Source organism: Lagopus muta, chromosome 4, assembly GCF_023343835.1.
Source record: "Lagopus muta isolate bLagMut1 chromosome 4, bLagMut1 primary, whole genome shotgun sequence".
Taxonomy (NCBI): domain Eukaryota; kingdom Metazoa; phylum Chordata; class Aves; order Galliformes; family Phasianidae; genus Lagopus; species Lagopus muta.
The window spans coordinates 59,949,196-59,970,767 of record NC_064436.1 but is presented as its reverse complement, the minus strand read 5'-3'; the positions used below and the strand labels follow the sequence as shown (position 1 = coordinate 59,970,767).

Below are 21,572 nucleotides of genomic sequence, written 5' to 3'. Positions count from 1 at the left end.
ATTTCCACCATTGCGGGTGGAACTTTAGCAGAAAAAAATGCTTTTGCACATCAAGTTTTCTGTGTTACGTGATGGAAGCATGCATAGTGATGGCTGCTAAGAGTTCTGAAATTGGCAGTGTCCAACTCCTGCCCTGTTCTTGATGGATTTGTGAAAAAAGGAAACTAGAAAAAAGAATTCTGAAGCACTTCAGTTGCAATATGTGAAGCATTATCAAAGAAACAGCAACAAAAAATGAATTATCAAGACACCAAAAAAGGCAATGCTTTCTTCCTTCTGTTTTTTCATGTTAATCACAAACACCTTATACAAGTCCATGATAACAGTACCCTCACTCCCTCCTGAAAATGCCAGAACTTCTCTGAATTTTATATTAAAAAAAAAAAAAACTTCTATTAAAAGTATTCTGATGTACAGCAAAAGATGCAGAGAAATTCATAAAAAGGAGGTGAAATTAGGAGCAAAGGATATGCTCAGTATCGTGAGTTGGAAGGGATCCATAAGGATTACTGCTCTTGAAACACAGAAAATGTTTAGCAAGAGTGGCACGTGGGAATGCAAGTACAGTTACCTGTGCTACATGGCCTCACTTTTCTTCCTCTGCCCTTTCTGAATTAGAGCCATGCACCACAACTCTTTTGCACACCTGTTATTGGGATTCAGCATTAACATTCCTTTAAGAGATGAACAATATTCATGCAATAAAGTATTTTAGATACTTGGGTATTAAAAAAGTATTTTTATTCTTCACTGAAAATAGCACGAGATGAAATTCGTAAGAGGAAGTGACAGGGAGTCTACAGGCTACTGTGAAGCAGCCCAATTTCTTGCTTACAAAGCTTACAAAACTCACCTAAGTTTACTAATGTTCCAATATTAAATAAATCTTACAACCAGGAGTACCAGAAGTTTTAAGTTCATGAAACATGTCAGTGCTAATAATTCTAATGGAGACTGCAGTAGTACTAAAATGTTAATGCAATTGCTGGTAAAGAAAACCAATGACATCAGCCTGAATTTGACCCCAGTGCAGTACATACCCCCCTTCCACCCACACACTGAAAGACAACCACCTCCCACCCCTGAGCCATCCCCAGGTATAATACACAAAACATAACTGATACAAAACTCACTTTCACTGGACAACATCTAAAATATGTAAATACCTGTTCCTGCAGGTCGTAGTCATAGCTATCATGCAGCAGAAGACTGAGGACATACCGAGTATAAATCATGGCATCAATGCCACACTTCTCTAGCTCTTGTCCCAGCCAGGTCTGCACTGGACCCAAAGCATGTAGCAGAGACATTTCAGAAACAGATACAGGGCCTGGATAAGAGCTTGAGGAGCTTTCTGATGGCAAACCATCCACAACAACTGTACAGATAGGGCGCATGAATCTAGGTGGTTGGCATCCTTATAACGTGAAGCATTTTCTGTAGTTGATATCCCGTCGATATCTGGAGGTGATTTTCACTCCAGTAAATAGGAGAGAGGCTTGACTTCTAGGACAATCATTTATATTTCCTGGCAGTTAGCCGTCTAGAGACGAACATCACTCTTCAGGCATGACCAGTGAATAAACTAAATCCTAATAGCAAACACATATGTAGATGTGTTTTTCTACCTTAATTTCACATTGAGGCCAGATGCAAGTCCCCAGCAGGACCTATAAAGAGGAAAAAAGGATAAGTTGTGATATTATGTCTCCACACACAAACAACATCAAACAGTGCAAAATAAACGACGTAGAAAGCAGTCATTTCCATACTGCTTACTTCACCTGTACAGCACACCTGCTCAGTGTCACTCTGAAGAGTAACAGGCATTATTCCAAGTTTAAAGGTGACTTAGAGAAAAATCACTTTTTCATGCAGGAAGAGAGACTCTTTCAAACAGTTCACTACCAACCCTTCCTTGAAACGTACAGCAGGCCTAACTTTAATAGAAGGCTGAGAAGGTTTATAATAGAAGGTTTTATTTACTATCAGCCAAAGACAGACCTTTTCATCAAAAAATTTACATTCACTTACATTAAGTCTAATTGCATATTTTGCATCACTAGAAGACAACATAATCCTGTTTTGCTGCGACTCCCATCTACAAGCAGAAAAAAACTGTCCTGTTTATAGAACACTGAATTTATAAAATCACCTGGCCAGCAGTTTCACCAGAGCTATAAAATACTTCCTATATCCTATTGCTGAATGGTTACTATTGTCAGGTTTGGTTGTTTTTGTTGGTGGTTTTTCATTTTAATTTCACTTTTTGCCTTGCAGCATTTTATCATCTAAAATCTGTCTACCTAAAACCTGAGCAGAACATCATCCATTCACATAAGAACCAACATTTAACCTTCTTCACACAGATGACTACACTAGTCTTAACTTAGTGAGCTTACACTCTAAACCATATCCTAAAATAGACAAATCATCCTAAGACTCAGAACAACTGCAATGCCAAACCAATCATGCATAAGTAAGGTGCAGAACAAGCAAGCCCCAAGTATGCGGTCCTTCTGCCCTCTAACCTAGAGCAAGTCAGGTCCAAAAAAGGCCATTTGGACCAGCCTGCCAATCAGCCAAACAGCAATCTGATATCTGCGCAAGCTTTCTCCTCTCCAGCTTGACAGCAGAAAACAAAGCACAAATCCAAGCAAGAAATATACTTTCACTGAAAGGAAGCACCAAAGAAAGCACCTAGCAATATCTACTGGTTCACTCCAACCTACTGCAAGGTGCAGGGGACAGACCCGCTGAAACAGCCATTCCTTACTGTAACTCTGAGCAATGCTGTGCGGGCAGTGCATGTTTTGTGGGCAAACAAAATGAACAGTGCCTCTGCTATTGACATGTGCCTATATGACTTAAGAAGACAGCTTTTAGGAGCTTTCTTTGCATTACTATTCAGATATTGCTGTATACTCAAGAATTTTAATGAATTGCAACATCATCAGGAAAAGAACCCAAAGCATGATAATGTGACTTGACAAAGCCCTCCCTGCAGTTAAAGCTGCATTACTGCCTTACTCCAATAGCTATCTTCACTTGAGCAGGCAAATAACACACCGGTATTCAAGCTCTGTCAGTAGCATGTTTGTATTGCCTGGCCTCTCGTATGACAGCAGAAGGAAAAGCACGTAGAAACTCTTTGCAAAGGCTTTTCATCATGAAATCATGTAAAGTTGCATATTGTGACTGATGTATTCTGAATGAAAAGTCACAAGTCCAAACTCTCCAGCAGTTCGTATCCTCCTAACAGCTGAAAAACTAGATTTCATTTATACTTCTTTATTTTTTGGTTAAAGTCAGGAGTTAAGACAAAGTGTCAACGTTGCCCCAAGACTTTTAGTCAAACTTTCATTATCATATTTAAGTTCCCCTTTTTAATGTTATTTCACTGTATCTTTAACATATACAAATGGCACAAAAACGGGAAATCTGAACAGAACTCTCCAAGCCTTTGAGAGTTTTTTACAACAGCCTCCCGTGCTCTGCCTTACCAGAAGCACTAAGCATGTATTTCCATTATGCTTGAGAACAAAATCCTGTCCAAACAGAAATATTTCCCTATCCCAGCCCTACACAGAGGTTTTTACACCAAATTTACACAAGTCATTCAAAGAAAAGACACTGCAAGATGCAAAGTCCAATTTGTATAATAACAATCTTTGACAAATCAGTTTTCAACTCTTCCTATCATCTTTTTGTCACTGTCTTGTTAAAAAAAACACTTCTGTCCTTGCAATAGTAACAGCCAATCTTAACAAGGAGACTGCTATATAGCTTTAGCAATTAGAGCAAGGCTAGTTACTTTGACTACCAAGCTGGAAAGAACTCTCCATTTCCAGCCATAAAACATGGTAGACTTACGAGAATTTCCAAATAAGAAATCACACATCTCTCTCAATAGTTTGTGAAATCTGTATTCATCACAAATGCCAAAGACAAAAACATGAGATGAAACTCCCACAAGACAATTTCTGCTTACTCCACACCCAAGTACACTTTCTAGTAACCTTTAGATTTTGTACTACTAATCAACAACCTTTCCAAAGCACTACAGCCAAATTACAAAGCGTCCTACAAAGGAAAGAGGACACAACAGTATGTAAATAAACACACCAACTTTACCACTGAGGCTATTTGAGAACAGACATTTCTCAAAATCACTGGACATCCTTTCCACCCATAACAGTGAAAGACAACAACCGAGTACTAGTATACTCAAATGCAGTTACAGGAAAGCAGTTTTAAGTGTTCCATGGTGAAAAATAGGATGGAAGCCCAATGGTCTGGAAACTGAAGCTGGAACACCTCGTGCCAGTCCCCTATGTCACTGTTGCTGCACGGCAAATCTTTTCTGAAGGCTAAACAACCTTAGTCTTCCCTGTAAGTGTAATGGAATACAGCTATGGTCACAACTAATTCGTAGTAATAACTCTGTGTGTCTTGGACTACATAAATGCCTTTTTGCGACGGTTATGAGTGCAGGCTTACAGAGCACAGGCATGCCAAGAGGACAGTAAAAGAAAGGTGTAATTAAATCACTCCTCATTTAAGCTGATACAAACCTACCCAGAAAGTACCAGTATGTGTAAGTGCTTTTACCAGACTACCAGCAGAGAGAGCAAACCAACCACATCCTTCATTACTGTCCTTGCAGGTAAACTAAAGCACAACAGACTGCCCCTTGTACACTATCAAAAGGTAACTCAAAAAGCAATCAAGCTGTCTGCAGGCTTAAACCCACAACATAGGAGACTACACTCCAAAGGAACAAAAATTAGAGAATCTATATATTAAAGGAAATAGGAAACTAATAATTATTTCTTTGCATGATCTGCAAATAAAGGCTCCCAAGCCACCAAGTTGTTCTTCACAAACTACTGTACAACTACTGCAGAGAAGCAGTTCTTCAATAAAGCTACAGGTCGTCTCTTTCATTCCTTCAATTCCAAGCAGGGACAACCTCTACATCTGTGCCTCCAATGCACCGTTCTGCCCAACACTGTACAATAACAACTGGAACAAACACACTGTCACACAGCAGTTGTCTTTAGAGCTGTTTCATACATTTCCACTAATATTCTGTAAAATACGCCAGTGTATTACATAGTTTACAATTAAAATTTCTCATTTTCTAAAGGTGTGGGCCTTTCTGCTACAATCTTTGATGACATAAGACAATTTCTCAATGCATGACGAAGTAATCACAGCATTCTTACTGCTTATAAATGTGGATATACAAGTCCACACATTTTTAACCAGGACACCTTTTAGAAGTAGCACTTTTCTACAGAGTGGTTTTATTAAAAACAAACAAGCAATCTTTCCTCTCCACGACAACTGCATGTAGCAAAAACCAGTGAATCCTATTTACTATAAATCAGAAGTGAAAATGTTACTGTGTGGTCAATAACACAAGTATCCACATTAGTATCTTTCAGTCCCCTCCAGAAAACTAAGGATCAAAAGCACAGTCACAGATGGCAATAAAAGTTCAAAATTTCTCATATGCATTATGGAAAAATCAGCAATTTTACCACTATTTGTTTTGCCTCTTTCAGTGAAAAGCCTCAACAAATCCTTAATACGCAAACCAATGGGCCACACACTGGGGAGGGCACTGTCACAGCCCTGAAACAAAGCCTATTTAGACTGCAGCAAACAATGGCATCTGTGTCCTTAATAAATTTCACATGGCACTTAAAAGACATGTGAATTCAGAAGAAGTTGTTGTTTTTTAATCACATTCCTTGACGACCAGAGAAATTTGGCTCTGTAATTCTCAGAGCAGGAACAATCTTTTCATGTGTTGGTGATGTTTGGTGGTGTTGTACAACAAACAGCAGAGCAGAGATTTGACTCATGACTAAGGCACTGAATGCAGTAAAACAAAAAATACTGATAATGTCTGCATTGCAAACAAACCTCTGCCTCCATTCCATTTCAGTCCATTCCTGCCACAGAGCCCCAGAAGCGCCGCTGCATTACAGCAAACACAGATTAAAGCATCTGTCAGGAATCAAAGGAGCACTTTAAGAAAGAAGCGTACAAGCAGCTCTGTGAATTGACTTCCTGATAGATACAGGTTTTCTCTTTTTAAGAAGTTTTATCAGAAGGGCAGTACAAGCTTGTTTCCAATGGGTAGACATTTTACAGCTGTCTGACGTCTACCCAGGCCGCCGTTATGCTCTGGTTCTACGGTAACTCAGCCAAGTGGGAACCCACCTGGGACAGGACACAGCGCAGGGATGTCACTGCAGGATGCTTCTCTTGAAAAATCTGCTTATTTTCATAATGCTTATCCAAAGGAAAACCTGAAGCTGCTAATCCTGCATCAAAGCTTAATGGAATTACTCAAAGAATTCAAGAGCTACCCTGTAAGCCTCTGAGGGTGGTGAGGCACTGGAACAGGTTGCCCAAGGAGGTTGTGGATGCCCCATCCCTAGAGGCATTCAAGGCCCGGCTGGATGTGGCTCCAGGCAGCCTGGTTTGGTGGTCAGCAATCCTGCACATAGCAGGGAGGTTGAAACTAGGTGATCATTGCAGTCCTTTTCAACCAGGCCATTCTAAGCTTCTTCCTTCTTAGCAAATAAAAAGAGCACGGATACAATCAAAACAACACAGGGAAAGTTATCAGCACAGTTCTCTAGGACCTGCATCACTTCACAAACCTGTAAGGGATCTGGAAGGTGGGATACATGACACAGTGCTGAAGACAAGGAATTGCAGCAAGCCAGCAGGGACAGCAAACTGAGTAAGAGAAAAATGCAGGAGATGCTTATGAAACACAGTGACTGAGCAATGAAAAGGCAAACAAAATTCAGTGTAGAGAGACTGGAAATGACGCAGGAATAGTAATTCCGTGCTATCAATACTAAGTTCCTCATATAAAACAATAGTTCTGAGCTGATTCCAGGATCTAGTTCCTAAGCAGTATGTTAGAAATTTCATGAAACTGCAAGTTTAAACCCTGCAGCAGTCAAAAGACAGAACCACATTCCAAACCAAAGTCATCTGCTTCACTGCACACGTATACACTGCTATAACGGATATACCTTCAACTGATGTAATCTGTGATTTGAGCTGTTCCTTACAGGGATCCTTACAGGAACCACCCAAATTGATGGAGGATGAACATCCAGGGCAGCAATGCAGGTGCAGCAGTGCCCTGACATGAGCTGCCTTCAGTGCCCCAAAACCCATGCAGCACACTGCCCTCCTGCTCTGAGCAACTGCCACACACAGGCAGAAGCCAAGCCAGGAGCTACGTGAACTCCACCAACACCTCATGGACATTGTACAGGGGCAGTGCACAGACAAGGGAAAGTCTGTATATAAATGAAAAGGCTGGAAGAGGGGTGGTGATTAATGAGAGCATGTTGGATAGTGTGAGTAGAGTATGGAGTGAAGATTGCATTGGTTTGGGCTGGGATAGAATTAATTTTCTTCAGAGCAGAATGTATCCCGCTGTGCTTTGGCTTTGCAAGCAAACCAGCTTTGATAATGCAGGGACGTCCAGGCCATCACCAAGCAGTGCTCACTCCACATCAAGGCCTCCTCTTTCTCAGGCTGCCAGGCTGCCAGCAAGGAGAACAGGACTACAAAAAGCCAGGGCAGCTGGCCACAGATGGCTGCAGGGATGTCTCATACCACGTTGTTCCCTGCAGTAAAAGCTGGGGGAAAGACGGCGGAGAGAAGCACATTTTCAGTGGGAAGTTGCAAATTCTTTATTTTGCTTTGCTTTCACATGCAGCTTTCTCTCTACCATTCTGATCCTCTTCCCCACCCTGCTGGGTGAAAGCGAGCGAGCGGCTGCCTGCTGTTAGCTGCCCACTGGCATTATGTGCAACAGCTGCACAGAACTTTGCTCCTGTAATATCAAAACAGACGTGCCTCTCCATGGACAGGGATTGCTCAATGCACTGTTGTTTGGTTTTGTGTTGTTCTTTTTAACACGAGTTACATACAAAGCTTTATAAAACGGGGATCAGGAATTCCTTGTTAAAAGATACTGAAATCACAGAATATATATATTTTCATATTCAGATGTGCTTCAAAAGCAATTGAACAGGAGAGATCCTTTGAAAGTTTCCAACAAGGCAAAACACATCAGGTTAAGAAGATCCCCTAGGCAGAAAATAGTGAGGAGCTGGGGGCAATCTGAAAGAAGTATCACATGTACTTTCCCTGTTCCTCTGTAACAGCTCACTTACAGATGCTGATGCAGACGAGTACTGGATTTGACAAAGCCTTTGTCTGAAGCAGTACAGTTGTTCTCATAAAACATTCATGTTCACCATAATACAAGAACAACACTCAAGAAAAAAAGTAGCTGAGGAGTTCAATTAGCTGAACAGCTCACAGAGCTGCACATTATTAACATACATGGACTTTGTTACAGGATGTCAGAACACCAATCCTGCCAAAGAGCAAAGCAAAAAGTGAGCTCTGGGGAGCAATTACTGATGGGCTGCAGAAGCAGCAGGGATGCACCTGCACCAGGTTCAGCTGCATAACCGAGATCCCAGTGCCCTCGCTCACCAGAATATTCTCTGCTTCCTCAAAATAAACGTGTAACATAAGATGTACAGTATGTAAGTTTGAAAAAAGCAAGAGAGAAAAGCATGACCTAGCAGGAAAACCTGCAAGCGCTGTGAAGAACAGTCACAGCACACTGTGTCCACCACACATCAAAACTTCATCACTTTACAGAGGTACAAGGTCTGAAAGTGGCTTCACAAGAAGGCTCTTTTGGAAGTGTTCCTATTATGTACAGCAGACTTGCAAGAAGTATCTCTAGATGGTGGACAACCACTAGGAAGTGGTTCTTTATATAATAAGAATTTCAGGAACTCTATCAGTTGACAAGTTTTGTAAAACCTGTTTCAACAGTTGTCTCTGTTTAGTGAGCAAATTTGATCTTCAAGATGGGACTATTTTATAGCATCACTGAGGAAACTGTTTCAGGAAAATCAAAATTCAACATCAAAAGACGTTCAAAAAATCCAAGAGCAGGCACTTCATTTGCAGCACATCACCACTATCTGCATTCCCACAAACTTAAGGGAGTCCAGAGCAATTCAGACAACACTCACACACTTGACAAACTGTATGGGAACTGCTGAGTCACGGCCTGAACCTCTGATTAATCACCTGAGGTGAGCCATGAGTCAGCCAGAGGAGCACAGCTGAAGGCAATTCACCTGTGCTGCCGGAAGGGGTGGAGCCAGGCTCCAGCCCTCCTGGACCTATTTAAGAGCTGGCTACCAGAGGGGAAGGATCTCTTCTGGAGATCCCCTCTTTTGGTATCTTCTAGTGAGCTCAACCCAAGGGTAAGCTCTTCCACTTATTCTCTTTTGTGATCCTTGTTTGCTTTGCCTTACTCTTTTGATTATATTGCGATTATAACATCTTGATATCTATTGATTATACACAATTATATTGTGATTATAACATCTTGTGATTATAACACAAACAAAACAATTTGTGAAGCTTTGGTTGTGTGGCTGTACCAGACAAGCTCAGGTACCACGAACCTGTAAGCCCAAACTGTCCTATCTCCAGCACTCCAGTACTCCTCACAACTTCTGAAAACACCTTCATGCAGAGATTAGATTTAACAAACCAGAAGATATTTATAGATGGTCTGAACCTACACGATTGAAAACACTGCTTCACTGATTTCAAACGCCCAGCTGTCATTAACAACAGAAACATCTGCATTGATCCAGGAAGAATTTGTCCAAACAGGGTTATCCACCTACCAACGCAATCCTAATGACTCTATTCACAACAGTGAGGGAGGTACATCGTTGTGACAATGTCCTTTTTTCCCCCATTTAATTTGTTACTGTCCAGGACTGAATTTGGCACTAAATTTAAAGCTTGCTTAAAGCTGGTGCTTGAACTCATTGGTTCTTGTTTAAACAAGACTACGAGATTCTTTAAATCCTAACTGAAGAAAAAGAAAAATGTACACTCATCACCCAACTCAGAAATCAGAATTTTTAATAGCTTTGAAATACACCTCGGTGTCTAACGGCAAGGAACTCAACTGCTTCCCACATTAAAAGTGAACTTAAAAACCAGTTTGTTCCGAATGGTAAAAAGTCACTTTCGGTGCTTTTTTTTTTTGGTGGGTCAGTTTCCAACAAACACAAATAAGCCATCAACTTTTGTTGCCACAAAGTCTCCACAACAGGTGTAGGCGAGGAAATGACATTGCAACTCAGCACACTTGGCTTTAAAACAAGCAGACCAGAGCCACAGCAGCCTGGAGACGACAAATTCCAGTTGCTGTAGATCGTGGTGACGCAGGGGGAAGCGCTGCACTGCTACTAGCCTGGAACACAGTGGATCAGCCAAGCATGGCAAATCCAAGAAAAACTGGGTGCTAATTCAGAAGAAGGTATATATGCAATGCTTCCAAAAAGCAGACAGCGCCTCAAGTCATACTTCACATAACTCCCCAGACATGGCTATAATTTTGGTATCACACCACCATCAGGTTTCAGACTGTTCTGTTTCATTTCTTTCTGCCAATGAAGATGTCAGTATGATTTAAGTGTTTCAATCTGAAGTTGCAGATCCCATCAGCATACCAGAGCAAAGCCAGAGATGAACATCTCACCCTCTCGCACCCATTACACAAATGGAACACTTGGATGGATCACTACGGGGCTGAGAGGAGCTGCGAGAACCCTCTGGCTGTAACCTCGAAGAGGAGACCTCATCCATCGTTTTTATTCAGTCCCATGAGAATTTTTTTACAGACACAATTTATCAGGAGCTGTATCTTTTCCTACATACACATACAAAAGCAACAGATGGCATGCCACTGATTACCATCAATCACCATTCCTCAGCAACTCTTTCTTTGGAAAAGAAAACAACTACTTTACTTTATACGTTATTACGTTACTACAAACCATATACAGCAAAGATCACAAAGAACACATGCTCTAAGCTCACTGGGACATTTATCTTCAGGACTTGTGGCATATGACATCTGCATCCCAATAGATTTACTAATTTTTCTCTCACCTAAAACACAGGCAGGGCTTTACAGTGCAGACAGGGAGGACACAGTCAAATAATGGAAACATCAGACAGAGGACCTACTGTTGAATCACTCCGCTTCCTGCCCTCCTGATGCCTTGCATTTGTCCAACTCCTGGAGTAGCTTGAGCTCTCTGTTACAACAGCTCCTTGTCAGAGCTCAACCCACAGAATGACAAGTCTGTAGGGATTGAAAGGAACCTCTGGAGATCATCTAGTCCAATCCCCCTGACAAGCAGGGTCCCTACAGTACAGGGAAAGCATCCAGGTGGGTTCTGAATACCTCTAGAGAAGGAGGTTCCATACACTCTGCGGGCAGCTCATTGCCCCCCTCCAAGGAGCAGGGTAATGGCTCCCAGGTCTAAGCACCAAGCTGACACAGCCTTACCTGCAGTATCACAGCCTCAGCACCAACACAGACAGGCGCTTCCTGCCTCCTGCAGCACGGGCAGCCAAAGGGATCACCAGGATAAAATACTGAGTTGCCCTTCCCATCAGTCACAGCACCACTGCATTAAATAGCCCACAGTTCATTCATTGCACATTCACGCAACTGTACAGCATTTAATTCAACTAATATAGAATTTATTCTTGGGCACACTTTGCATCTTTCAGCTCAGGAGGAATGCAGAATTAATTCTGTATTCCAGACATGCAATAATTACTGTCCATTTAAAGGTAAAGGCATTTCTCCAGCTATTTATACTATTAAAGTTAATCATTTGGCTATATATAAATTCCTCCACAGTAAATGGCCACACTATACATTCTATTTCATTAACATGGACGTGGCTCTTCCGTGAATGCTTCGTATTGAAGTTTTCTGTATTTGGCTGAGGTTTTCTATAGTGGGTCTGTGACTCAAACGGTCAGTTACTACCCTTTTGAAAAGCTTAAAAATAGCCCCACGAAGGGCTTAAAAGACAAAGAGACTTGTATGACCACACAGCCTTTTCTGTATCTCTTTATCAAAAGAAAATTATTATTGAAAATAAGAGTACAAACTAAGCAGGTAGGACAGGTTAACATCGCTTTTAAAAACCAAATATTTGCTACTTCCAATGGTAGCTGGAAATAGCAGGTCAGCACTATGCTACTTCTCTTCCTGGAAGTTGTAGGACTGTTAGCCAAGTTATTTCCTTCACAGCTCAAGAACCAAGTTACTGAAAACTGGAACTCTGAGGTTTCTCTCCAGCTGATAAGATACGCTGTTCAAAGAAGCTGGTGAAAAGAAGCAGAACTACATAAATACGAAAAGATAATAAACTAATAGCTAGTCAGAACAACTCCTGTGTGACCCCACACAACTCAACGTGACTCCAGTAAAGCGGTAATGAAAACTCTGACCAAACAAAACCCAGAACTCCTACAGGGAGCTTCGCTTCACTGCTGAACTCAACTACATGGCAGTGAACTTCTAATCCAGAAGACAGAGGCAGGAAAATAGGAAGTCACAGAGCAGCAACCTTTAGCTAATTAGTAACAGTTGCCAGCTCAAAATCTTCAAGCAGAAAATACCATGAAAAAGCACAAATCATTCCTTCACCTTCCTAAGCAAAGCTATCAGTCAGACAAGTTGCTGGAAGCCTGCCCCATTCCTGCCAACATCCTCCAGCTCCCCCAGCTCGACGCACGGCACGAGCCTTGTGCTCCCACTCAGCCAGAGTCCTCACATTTGTTTCAAGTTTGTAATAACTCCGTACGGTGTCACAAGGATTTACTGAGAATTAATTACTCACTCAGTAGCAGCAACACGAACACGCATTACCTATTTTTTCATTACTGATGCTTCAAGCAGCCTTTTCCCTTAAGGCTAACAAAACTATTTTCTTAAAAAGCATATATGACACATCCCTCCAAAAATGCCTTTAATCACTCTGTGTATGTTTTGGTATGTGTCGCCACTTTGCCGTTAAAGATTATCTCAATCCAAATCTTGGCTGAGCTAACATTACCTGGAATAACCTTGCAGAGGGTATCTTGCAGCTGAGCTCTGCTGTTCTGATGCTAAAACGACACAGTTTTATGAAAGCGTGCTTTATTTCCCCTGCTTCCAGCGAGCCCCTGATCTCTCACTCTCATCTCCAGACTTCCTTTAAGAGGACACAAAATCTTTCCTGCAACGTAACTGCAGTTCTCTTTGGAATTCTTCCGCAACCAAACTCTTTCCTCTAACCAAATCTCAAAAACAACCACCAAAAGAGCCCCCACACAGTTTCATAATATATGAACAGCACAACCACTCTTCCTTTCCAGCATGTGAAACACAGGCACAACCAAACGGAACACTGTGCTTCCATCCACACCGTGACGCAGCTGACAGAGCAGCAGGTTCAGCTGCTGGACCACCTTCTTTCGCTTCTTTCACATAAAACAACATTCATATCTTATCCCTGTTACAATTTATAAGGTGTCTGTGGGGTAAGGAGGGGATTTTTTCTTCAGACTACAAATTTTCACCTGTGATCCTTTCTAGAATAAGGCCCAAAAGGTTACAGACATGAGCAAAGTTGGCATCGACTGCAGACTTGAAACTTCTTCCTCGCGACAGCACATCACTAAAATGAGCAATGTAATCATTTCCAAATTACACTGAAAATTATATTTATTACAGTGAGTCTGCATACAGACTATGCTTACACATCACAGGACCTAATTAACCTACCACATATAATATCACAACGGTAAAATGAATTTAAATTCAATTAAATTCAGCGAGGGAAAAAAAAGGAAATTTTAAAAAATGAATTCAAATTTACATTTCCACACTACTGAGTGAGAAGTAAAACTCCTGGAAGGACAAATAGATGCCAAAGCAGTCGTGCAGCAGCTCAGTTAGGAGCAGAATCCCTGAGAAGAACACTTCTGTGATTAAATCCAGATAACTGCACATGAAATTATGAAGGAAATAGGTTAAAAACTACAATTTCATAACTTACAATGCAGCTAGAGAAGGAGCTTTTAGTGAGAGCTTTGTGAAAGGAGAACCTTCTTACTGAACACTACTGAATGCTGAAAACAGCCCGATGATAAAGCACACATCCCACCACTCAGCATCCAAACGTGCCCAACCAGCTGCTGGGAAACTACAACAACCTCTCCAGTAACAGAAGAGGTCACTGCTGGTATAGATCTCTTCCTACTGAACACTCAAGAAGTCCCACAGTTACCTGGTATTTCTGCCTAACAAGAGGTTGGGTAAATGAACTCCAAATTTAAAAACATGCTTTTTCTTCACAGTAGCCAATTTTCTTTTTAACTATACACTAAAATGCAACTGAACACTCAAACATTCAATTGAATGTGTTTGTTTTGCCTCTCGGAATTACTGAGAAAATAGCTTGGGAAAACAACCACAAAACAAACAATGCAAAGACAACTCATTTCTATACCGATATTCAAACAACCAATGAGCCTGGCACTGCTCTTGAGCTGAACTGTACGATTCCAGTCTCTGTCCCACAACACAGAAGGCACAATCCCAATAAAAAGAGCATATGAAAGAGCTCCCACAATCCCATTAGTGTTCCAAGCTCCACCAGCAGTGCAGGTGACCAGAACAGTCCCTGCTACCTCTCAGCCTATAGGAGTTCTAAGTGTTGCTGTCCTCATCACACTCTGCTTCACCACATGTTATTACTCATCACTTTACATTAGTAAGTTATTACCTACAGCTATCAGCCATTAGTTGTTATTACCATTGCATAATTTTAGGGGCTTTACATTAGCACTCCATCAGACAAGTATGAAAGATGTGCTACCAATGTATGTCTGAAGGAAAAAAAGCAAAATAAAAAAGCAGTGAGCTGCAAAGGAATACATAGAAATGGGGGTCTTTTTCTCACATCATCTACAGAAAGCCCTGGAATTGTATATACATCTGAATTTATATCATTATACGGGTTTAGAGGCGACATTCAACATATACCACTTTCAATACCCATCATTATGCATTTTTGTATGCTTCTTTAAGCAGGGTCTGAAGTGGTGATGATTTTGCTCAGTTTGAACTAAATAGCCAGGAATCCCATTGGGGCTCTGCGATACTATTCCTAAAAATCAGTAAAATTTCACTGAAGATTCACCAGCGCCCATTACAAAATCAACCTCTTGGCTTCCTTCCCTGCCCTCATTCACCTAGAAACAAGGTGCTCAGGAAGGGCAAGTAGGGAAGCTGACACTAAATTATAAGCAGTATCTAGATCCCACTCTGTCCCTCTTCCTGCTAGGATGCATGGCAAAGCAGCAGAGAAAAATGCTGACATCATTTTACTCCTATGGAATTTCTGTTATTCGGAAGAGCAATGAATAGCAAAAAGAGGAAAAGCAGTGCAGATTGCAGGCTAAGGAATCAGCATATTAAGGTAACAGATGTTCAAGGCCTCCTATCTTTCCTCTGGGGTCCCATATCAATCTGCTCTCCCTTTCCTTCTGATTCACCTGCCGATGAGCAGAAGGGCTGCAGGGTCGCATAGCTAATGCCAATCTGCAGAACCTGCGGTCTGGAACAATCATTACCTCCAATGGTGCACAAAACAGACAAACTGAGATTAAGTTCCATTGCTGTCAGCACAGGAACACCTGCTACACACAGCAGGCAGGGACAGCAACTGCTGAGGTTTTCCATTGAGAGTTTAAAGCAGGATTTCCCCTAAAATTCTTGGAACATGAAGGTCATTACAAATGTACAAGGCACTGCTTGTCTTCGTTCATGTTACCTACTTCCTCTCTTACATCTCTAAGCCGGAGATTGGGGATTTTGATGCATACACAGCACACTTTATTAATTGCAAGGGAAGGGTTGTACACTACCATTTTAGCACATCCATAATGACAAGGAGCAGCAGATGGAGGATTAGCACAAAATAAAATCTGTAGAGTTACACATCAAGTAACGATCAAGTTACATGTCATTTACTTTTACAAGGAATATTTTTGTCTTCAACAATACATTAGAAAAAGGCCATTTCAGACGGGCAGGGACCACAAACAGCCTGCACTGGTTGGGCTTGGGTGCTGTGGTGAAATAGTCTACTTCATGCAATTACCCACTGTGAGCTCAGTGAGTAATTTTGACATGACTTTTGACAGCCAGGACACCCAACTTGAGCTGCAATTTCCTCTTCATCACAGTGACACTGAAGTCGGACGTGTGGAAGAAGGACATAAAGCACAGCACTTCCAAGGGCCGGCAGGAAAACCTGCCTCAGCTCCGGTCCTATCAGCTACAACCCGACACACGAAAAGCACGGGAACATCGGAACGCCTTCACTTCAGAGGACAAACCGCACGTCCTCACCCTTCAGATGAGCGCCGGGTACCGCAACGCGCGATTAAAACAAAGACAAACCGGCGGAGCACGCCGCGCTCCCACTTCTCTCAAAGTTTCGGCCGCCGGCCGCGCTCAACCACGTTTTGGGAAGCGCGGCCAGCGGGAAGCCGGCTCCGCTCCGGCGGGCGGGGGCTCGGCCGCGCCGCTTCTGCATCCAGCCGTAACCTTCGGCAAACCTTGGCCCCCGCCCCGCCCGCCGCCCGCCAGCGGCTGCGGCCCTGCCGGGCCCGCCCCGCGTGGCCATAGGACGCCGCTGCCGTCACTCCGCCGTCAGCCGAGCCCCGCCCCCCGCCGGCGGCAGCCCGAGCCTTTCTGTCCGCCTTTCGCCTTCGATAGGCCCCTAAAGGACAATGCTACGGGAGGGGAAGGAAAGAGGGGAGGAAAAAAAGAAAAAAAAAAAAAAAAAAAAGAAGCGGGCCCGAGTCCCGCCGGCCGCCTCCCGCCTTAACCCTGCTCCGCTGCCCGCACCGCCCCGAGCCGCAGCGCTCAGCCCCACTGTGCTGCCCGGCGCCGGCGGTGCGCGGCCGAAAGGTCACGGCGGGGCCCGCGCTGCGCCGTCACGGCCGCCCGAGCTGCGGCTCTTCCCGCCGCCCGCCCGCGAGCCGCGCCGCCCGCCCTCCGCCTGTCCCCCTCCGGGCGCGCCCGGCCCGCGGCGCGACTCCCCCCGGCCCTCATCCGGCGCCGCGACCCCGCGGGTCGGAGCAGAGCGCCGCGGGCGGTGCCGGGGCGGCCAGCTGCTCCCACCGGGACGCCCCGGCCGGGCCCCCGGCCCCGCCTCCCGGCCCTGCCCGCTGCCGGCGCTCGCCGTCACCCCCCGGCCGGCCCCTCTCTCCCCTCCCGCCGCTTCCAGTCCGCGCTTCCCCCCGCCCGGCCCAGGAAAGCCGTCCTCCCGCCGCCCGGCCCCACGGCTCCTCCTCTAGCCGTGCCGCCGGCGCGGGGAGGGAGCGAGGCAGGCCGCCCCGGCCCGGCTCGGCCCTCGGCGCGGCGGCGGGAACGGAGGCCCCGGCCCCGTCCTCCCGCCGCCCCGGTGCCGCCCCTCCCGCCGCTCTACCCGGGCTTTACCTGCCGTGGCGGCGCGGGGCCCCGGGGCCTCTGGCAGCCGGAGGAGGCGGCGGACTCCGTCCCGCTGCGGCCGTCCCCGAGTGAGGCGGGCGGGACGGAGCCGGGACCTGCCCCGGGAGGCGTTACGTAAACCGGCGGCGGCGGCGGCTCCCAGCGCCACGGGGAGGGTGGGGAGAAGGGAGGGAAGGGGGGGGGGGGGGAGGCGGCCGTTCCGTCACCCGGCAACAGGACTCAGCGCCCCGGCGGACCGCGCCGCAGGCCCCGCCCCATATCCTTCCGCCCAGAGGGCGACACGGATCCCGCCGCCCGAGCGCGGGGGTGAGAGGAGCGGCGGGCGGGACGCGAGGGGAGCGGGCGGGAAGGCGGGAGGGAAGCGTCCCTTTGGCCAGGCTGTGCGCTACGGCCCCGCCCGCCGGGGGAGCAGCCGGGCGCCTGAGGAGAAAAGGGGCGGGAAGAGCACAGGGATGGAATGCGGAGGAGAGGGAAGTGGGGAGAACGACCGAGCGTCAGCGGGTGCAGGCCCGCAGTAGGGCTCGGCGGCTCCGAGGGCGCGGTGTGCAAACAGAGCGGGTTCGGGGAGCTCGTGTGGATAGAAAGGGTGCCGTTGAGAGCTGCTGTCAGGAGCTGCGAAACTTTCGTCCCCGTGGATGAAGTGGGTTCATCAGAGCTGTGTACGCACCGAGGGGTAATGAAGGAGCAGCACTTACAGCGCGGCAGATGGATGAAAATAGGCCGCGGTGAGACTGAAAATATGACGAAGGCGGCACGCAGCAGTGCTAATTAAGCGTCTTAATTGGGAAAATAATAACGCCCTCCTGGACGTGCAGTGGGTCTGCTCATTCCTCAGCTGTATGAGCACACACAGGTGGAAGGAAAGTCAGTATTATGTAAGATGCCAAAGTAAGTCAGACCGTGTCATCCTGAGGGTTTTCCCTTTACTCACAGCCTCGTAGTGAGGTGTGCCATCTAACCAGGCTCACACTACCACTTCTGTCCATGCGGAGCCTTTGCTGCAACTACGCTCCCCGCTGACAAGATGATCCCACAGCTGGGTGTGGGCATTCCAGAGAATTAAACCTGCATATGAAAGCACATCTCATAGAGACCATGAACGTGTGCCAAGGTAGTAGCCACTGCCTCCCCACCTACATATTTATTTGTGATACATGACAGCAGTATTACTCTTATTTCTCCTTTATTTTTATTTTAGCTAGGTTTTTTGGGTTGTTTTTTTTTTTTAGATATTCTTTACCAGGCACCTAATTTAGTTGTACATTTGATTTAGCTAACCAAATAAACCTATTTTTAAAGTTTAACATGGACTGTGTGGCTGCATGAGCTACTGACGATGTCCTGAATGGTGCCGAGGCAATAATTGATGTCGTATGAACATGGAGTTGATCAGTGCAGTTTCTTCCAAACCTTGAGAGTATTATGGGAGTACTCTGAAGAGAAAGCAGAGCTTCAAATTCCGTGCTGGAAGAGCAGAGTCATTCCCTGAGCTATTTAATTACTGTTTAACTTATTTTCTTGTTAAGAAGAGCTGAAACTGAAAACGGAAAAGCTTGGGGAAAAATCCTGCTGGCTGTTTTCTGCTGAGTCACTCCACAGCTTTATCAAAAGCACTTCACCAACACAGCGATATGACTTACGACAATCAAAATCAAATCTCCCTGTGTTTGCAAGCTTAGAATCTGAGTTCCCTTTTTCAAGATAGAAATAAAATACAGTAAAACGTGGGACACCTGCGATTTGTCTGAAGTGAAAATTGGCACTGCTTTAAATTGATCTCCACACAGGCTGCCGAACATATTTTCAATGTATTAGTGATGTATATTACAAGTGCAAATCTACTTACCTTATTTAACTCTTTATATGGCTTTCCTGTGTTAAAAGCTCTGTGGAAGGGCCAAGCGCTCTGATTATCAGTGTTCTCCTAGTAGAGGAAGTCATAACATGCAAACAAATGACAGATTACTCTGAATATTCACATAGTTGCTGCTTGTCATTTCAAATCCACAGCACTGCCTCTGTGGCCAGGTCTCAGGAATACTGATAGTGGATTTTTGTTTGTTTGTTTGCTTGTTGGTTTATGATGAGTTTTATTTTCCTAACAGCCAACCAGATTCTGGTCTCCCTTTGGCAAGTGTTTCAGAAACAGCTGGTACATAACCATATGCTGTGCTGGCACTGCTGTGAGCTTATTTCCCACTTGTCCTCCTGGTCAATCAGAGCTGCTCCATGTGCTGAAGGACAGCTGGTCCCTTGGCATGTGAAGCAGCTAATGAACTTTTCCTCTGAAAAACCATGGGGATGGACAATGCTAACTCCAATCAGTGTTGTGTTGTTTTTTTTTTTTACTTTTTGAACTGATACCAAAGGTGAAGGTTCTCTAAAGGAATATAATGTGACAGTCTACACACAGCATGAACAACTAGGTGGGTGTGTGCTGTAGGTAACTGCACTTGTTTGGAAAATCAAAACCAGATGATCTGTGCTGAAAAGAATGCTGAACAGACATGGAGTGACTGATAGATCTGTGCCTTTAGCTGTCAGCCTCAGCGAGTACCACTGTTTCCCTTTTTCATTCTGACCCCTGCTGGATAGGGTCTCCAATGAATTTCTTAGAAAATTATAAATTTCACCATGTAAGATTTTCTCCTATTCAGTTGCATATTAAAGAAGGAATTGCACAGCAATTCAGCAGCACTGTATGCAGGGCTTACAAGCATTTACTCTCAGGCATACATCATACTTCCCTGCAATTGGTCAGTTTGTAATAATATTCCCTAAGATTTCCTGCTAGGTGCAATAAAAGGCTGAATTTCCTTGAGTAGGCCTTCCATATCACTAAACTTTGTAATTCTGAGAACCAATCAGTTGACAGTCTCCTATTGTTCACACTTCATTGACAGTTCATGTAAGATATTCGATAGAAACAATCTGCCCATTCAGCATTTTAGAAACGGAGATGGTGCAACATCCATGGGGGAGCAAATGTAGCTTAAGAAAAAAAACAAAAAAACAAAAAAGCAACGAAGTGTGCAGGATCTAAATCCAAAATATATACATACATTTATAGATAATTTTAAAATCCAGAAAGTGAACCATCAAAAGTAATGCAACACAAGGAATGTCCAACACAGAAATAGTGTATGTTATTGGCTATCACGATGTACTGTGTATAGTTAACTTTTTGAAACTACTTTTCTTAATTGCATGAAGGCTTGCATAACTTTTTTAGCACTCTTCACAGTCAATTTCAGGTTTTGAATGAAGAGCCATGCAAAACATTCACACCTCCCAGAAGTAATAACTAAATTCAAATAACACACTCAAAAGGCATTCCTCAGCACCAGATCAGACTGCAGATTCCTTTTTACTGATCCTTCCTAATAATACCACTGCACAGTTAAAAAAGCTAGCTGGATTTACCCACAGCAGCAGAGGGTCACTTTCTGGTTAGCATCAAGGACCTCATCTACGTGAATGGAGAACAATAGAAACGTTACTCAGATCTGCGTTGGGCCTCTCAGGCCGTTTTACGCTCAGATTTTGCTGTGACAGGTTTCAGTATTATTAAAAGGGGCATAGTAGCACGGTTAGTTTAGAAGGCCTGAGTCATTTGAAAAATCAGTTTCACAACTCGAAGAGTTTTTTTGCTTTGTTTCATTTTGTTTTGCCAATTTAATTCAATTACATTAATAATAATTAACTAATTACAATAATACCTTGAGGAGCCTTCAGGAAGTCCAAAATAATACACGCACAGGCCTCTATCACAGCACGCTGCTTTGTGTGCAGAGCAGACCACCTGAAGTCTACTGTAAGAAATATCCTGAACAGATGTGAAAGAACTGTGATAATCACCTACCATGGTTTGGCCAAACAGCCAAGCAATACAAAAGAGAGAGAAAATGAAAGCTTTATCCTATGCAATGAATATAAAAGCCCAAGTGTCCAGGCAGAAGCCTCTGAAACAATAAAGCAAGGAACAGCTTTCACTAGTTATACAATGGAAAGAGCACAGAAGTATAGTGTTATAGAAGTGAAATAATTTTCACACGTGATGAAATACAGAGGGAGTGTTACATGTGACAGTGTTTCAAGG

General features: G+C 44.1%; 1 protein-coding gene across 3 annotated transcripts in view; it reads right to left on the bottom strand.

Annotated features, from left to right (window-relative positions):
* KIAA0232 (KIAA0232 ortholog) overlaps positions 1–17,637 on the bottom strand; it is a 61,760-nt gene extending 44,123 nt beyond the window's left edge. For 2 of the 3 annotated variants that reach the window (XM_048942846.1, XM_048942843.1), the window contains exons 1-2: positions 17,462–17,637; positions 1,167–1,670 (exon numbers count right to left, since the gene is read on the bottom strand). In XM_048942846.1, coding sequence (XP_048798803.1) covers positions 1,167–1,397 — 231 coding nt within the window. In that variant the 5' untranslated portion in view covers positions 1,398–1,670; positions 17,462–17,637. Of the gene's footprint in view, positions 1–571; positions 774–1,166; positions 1,671–17,461 lie in introns of those variants that run through there. The other variant, XM_048942844.1, reaches the window with a different exon arrangement.
* Between the last annotated feature and the right edge of the window lie 3,935 nt (positions 17,638–21,572).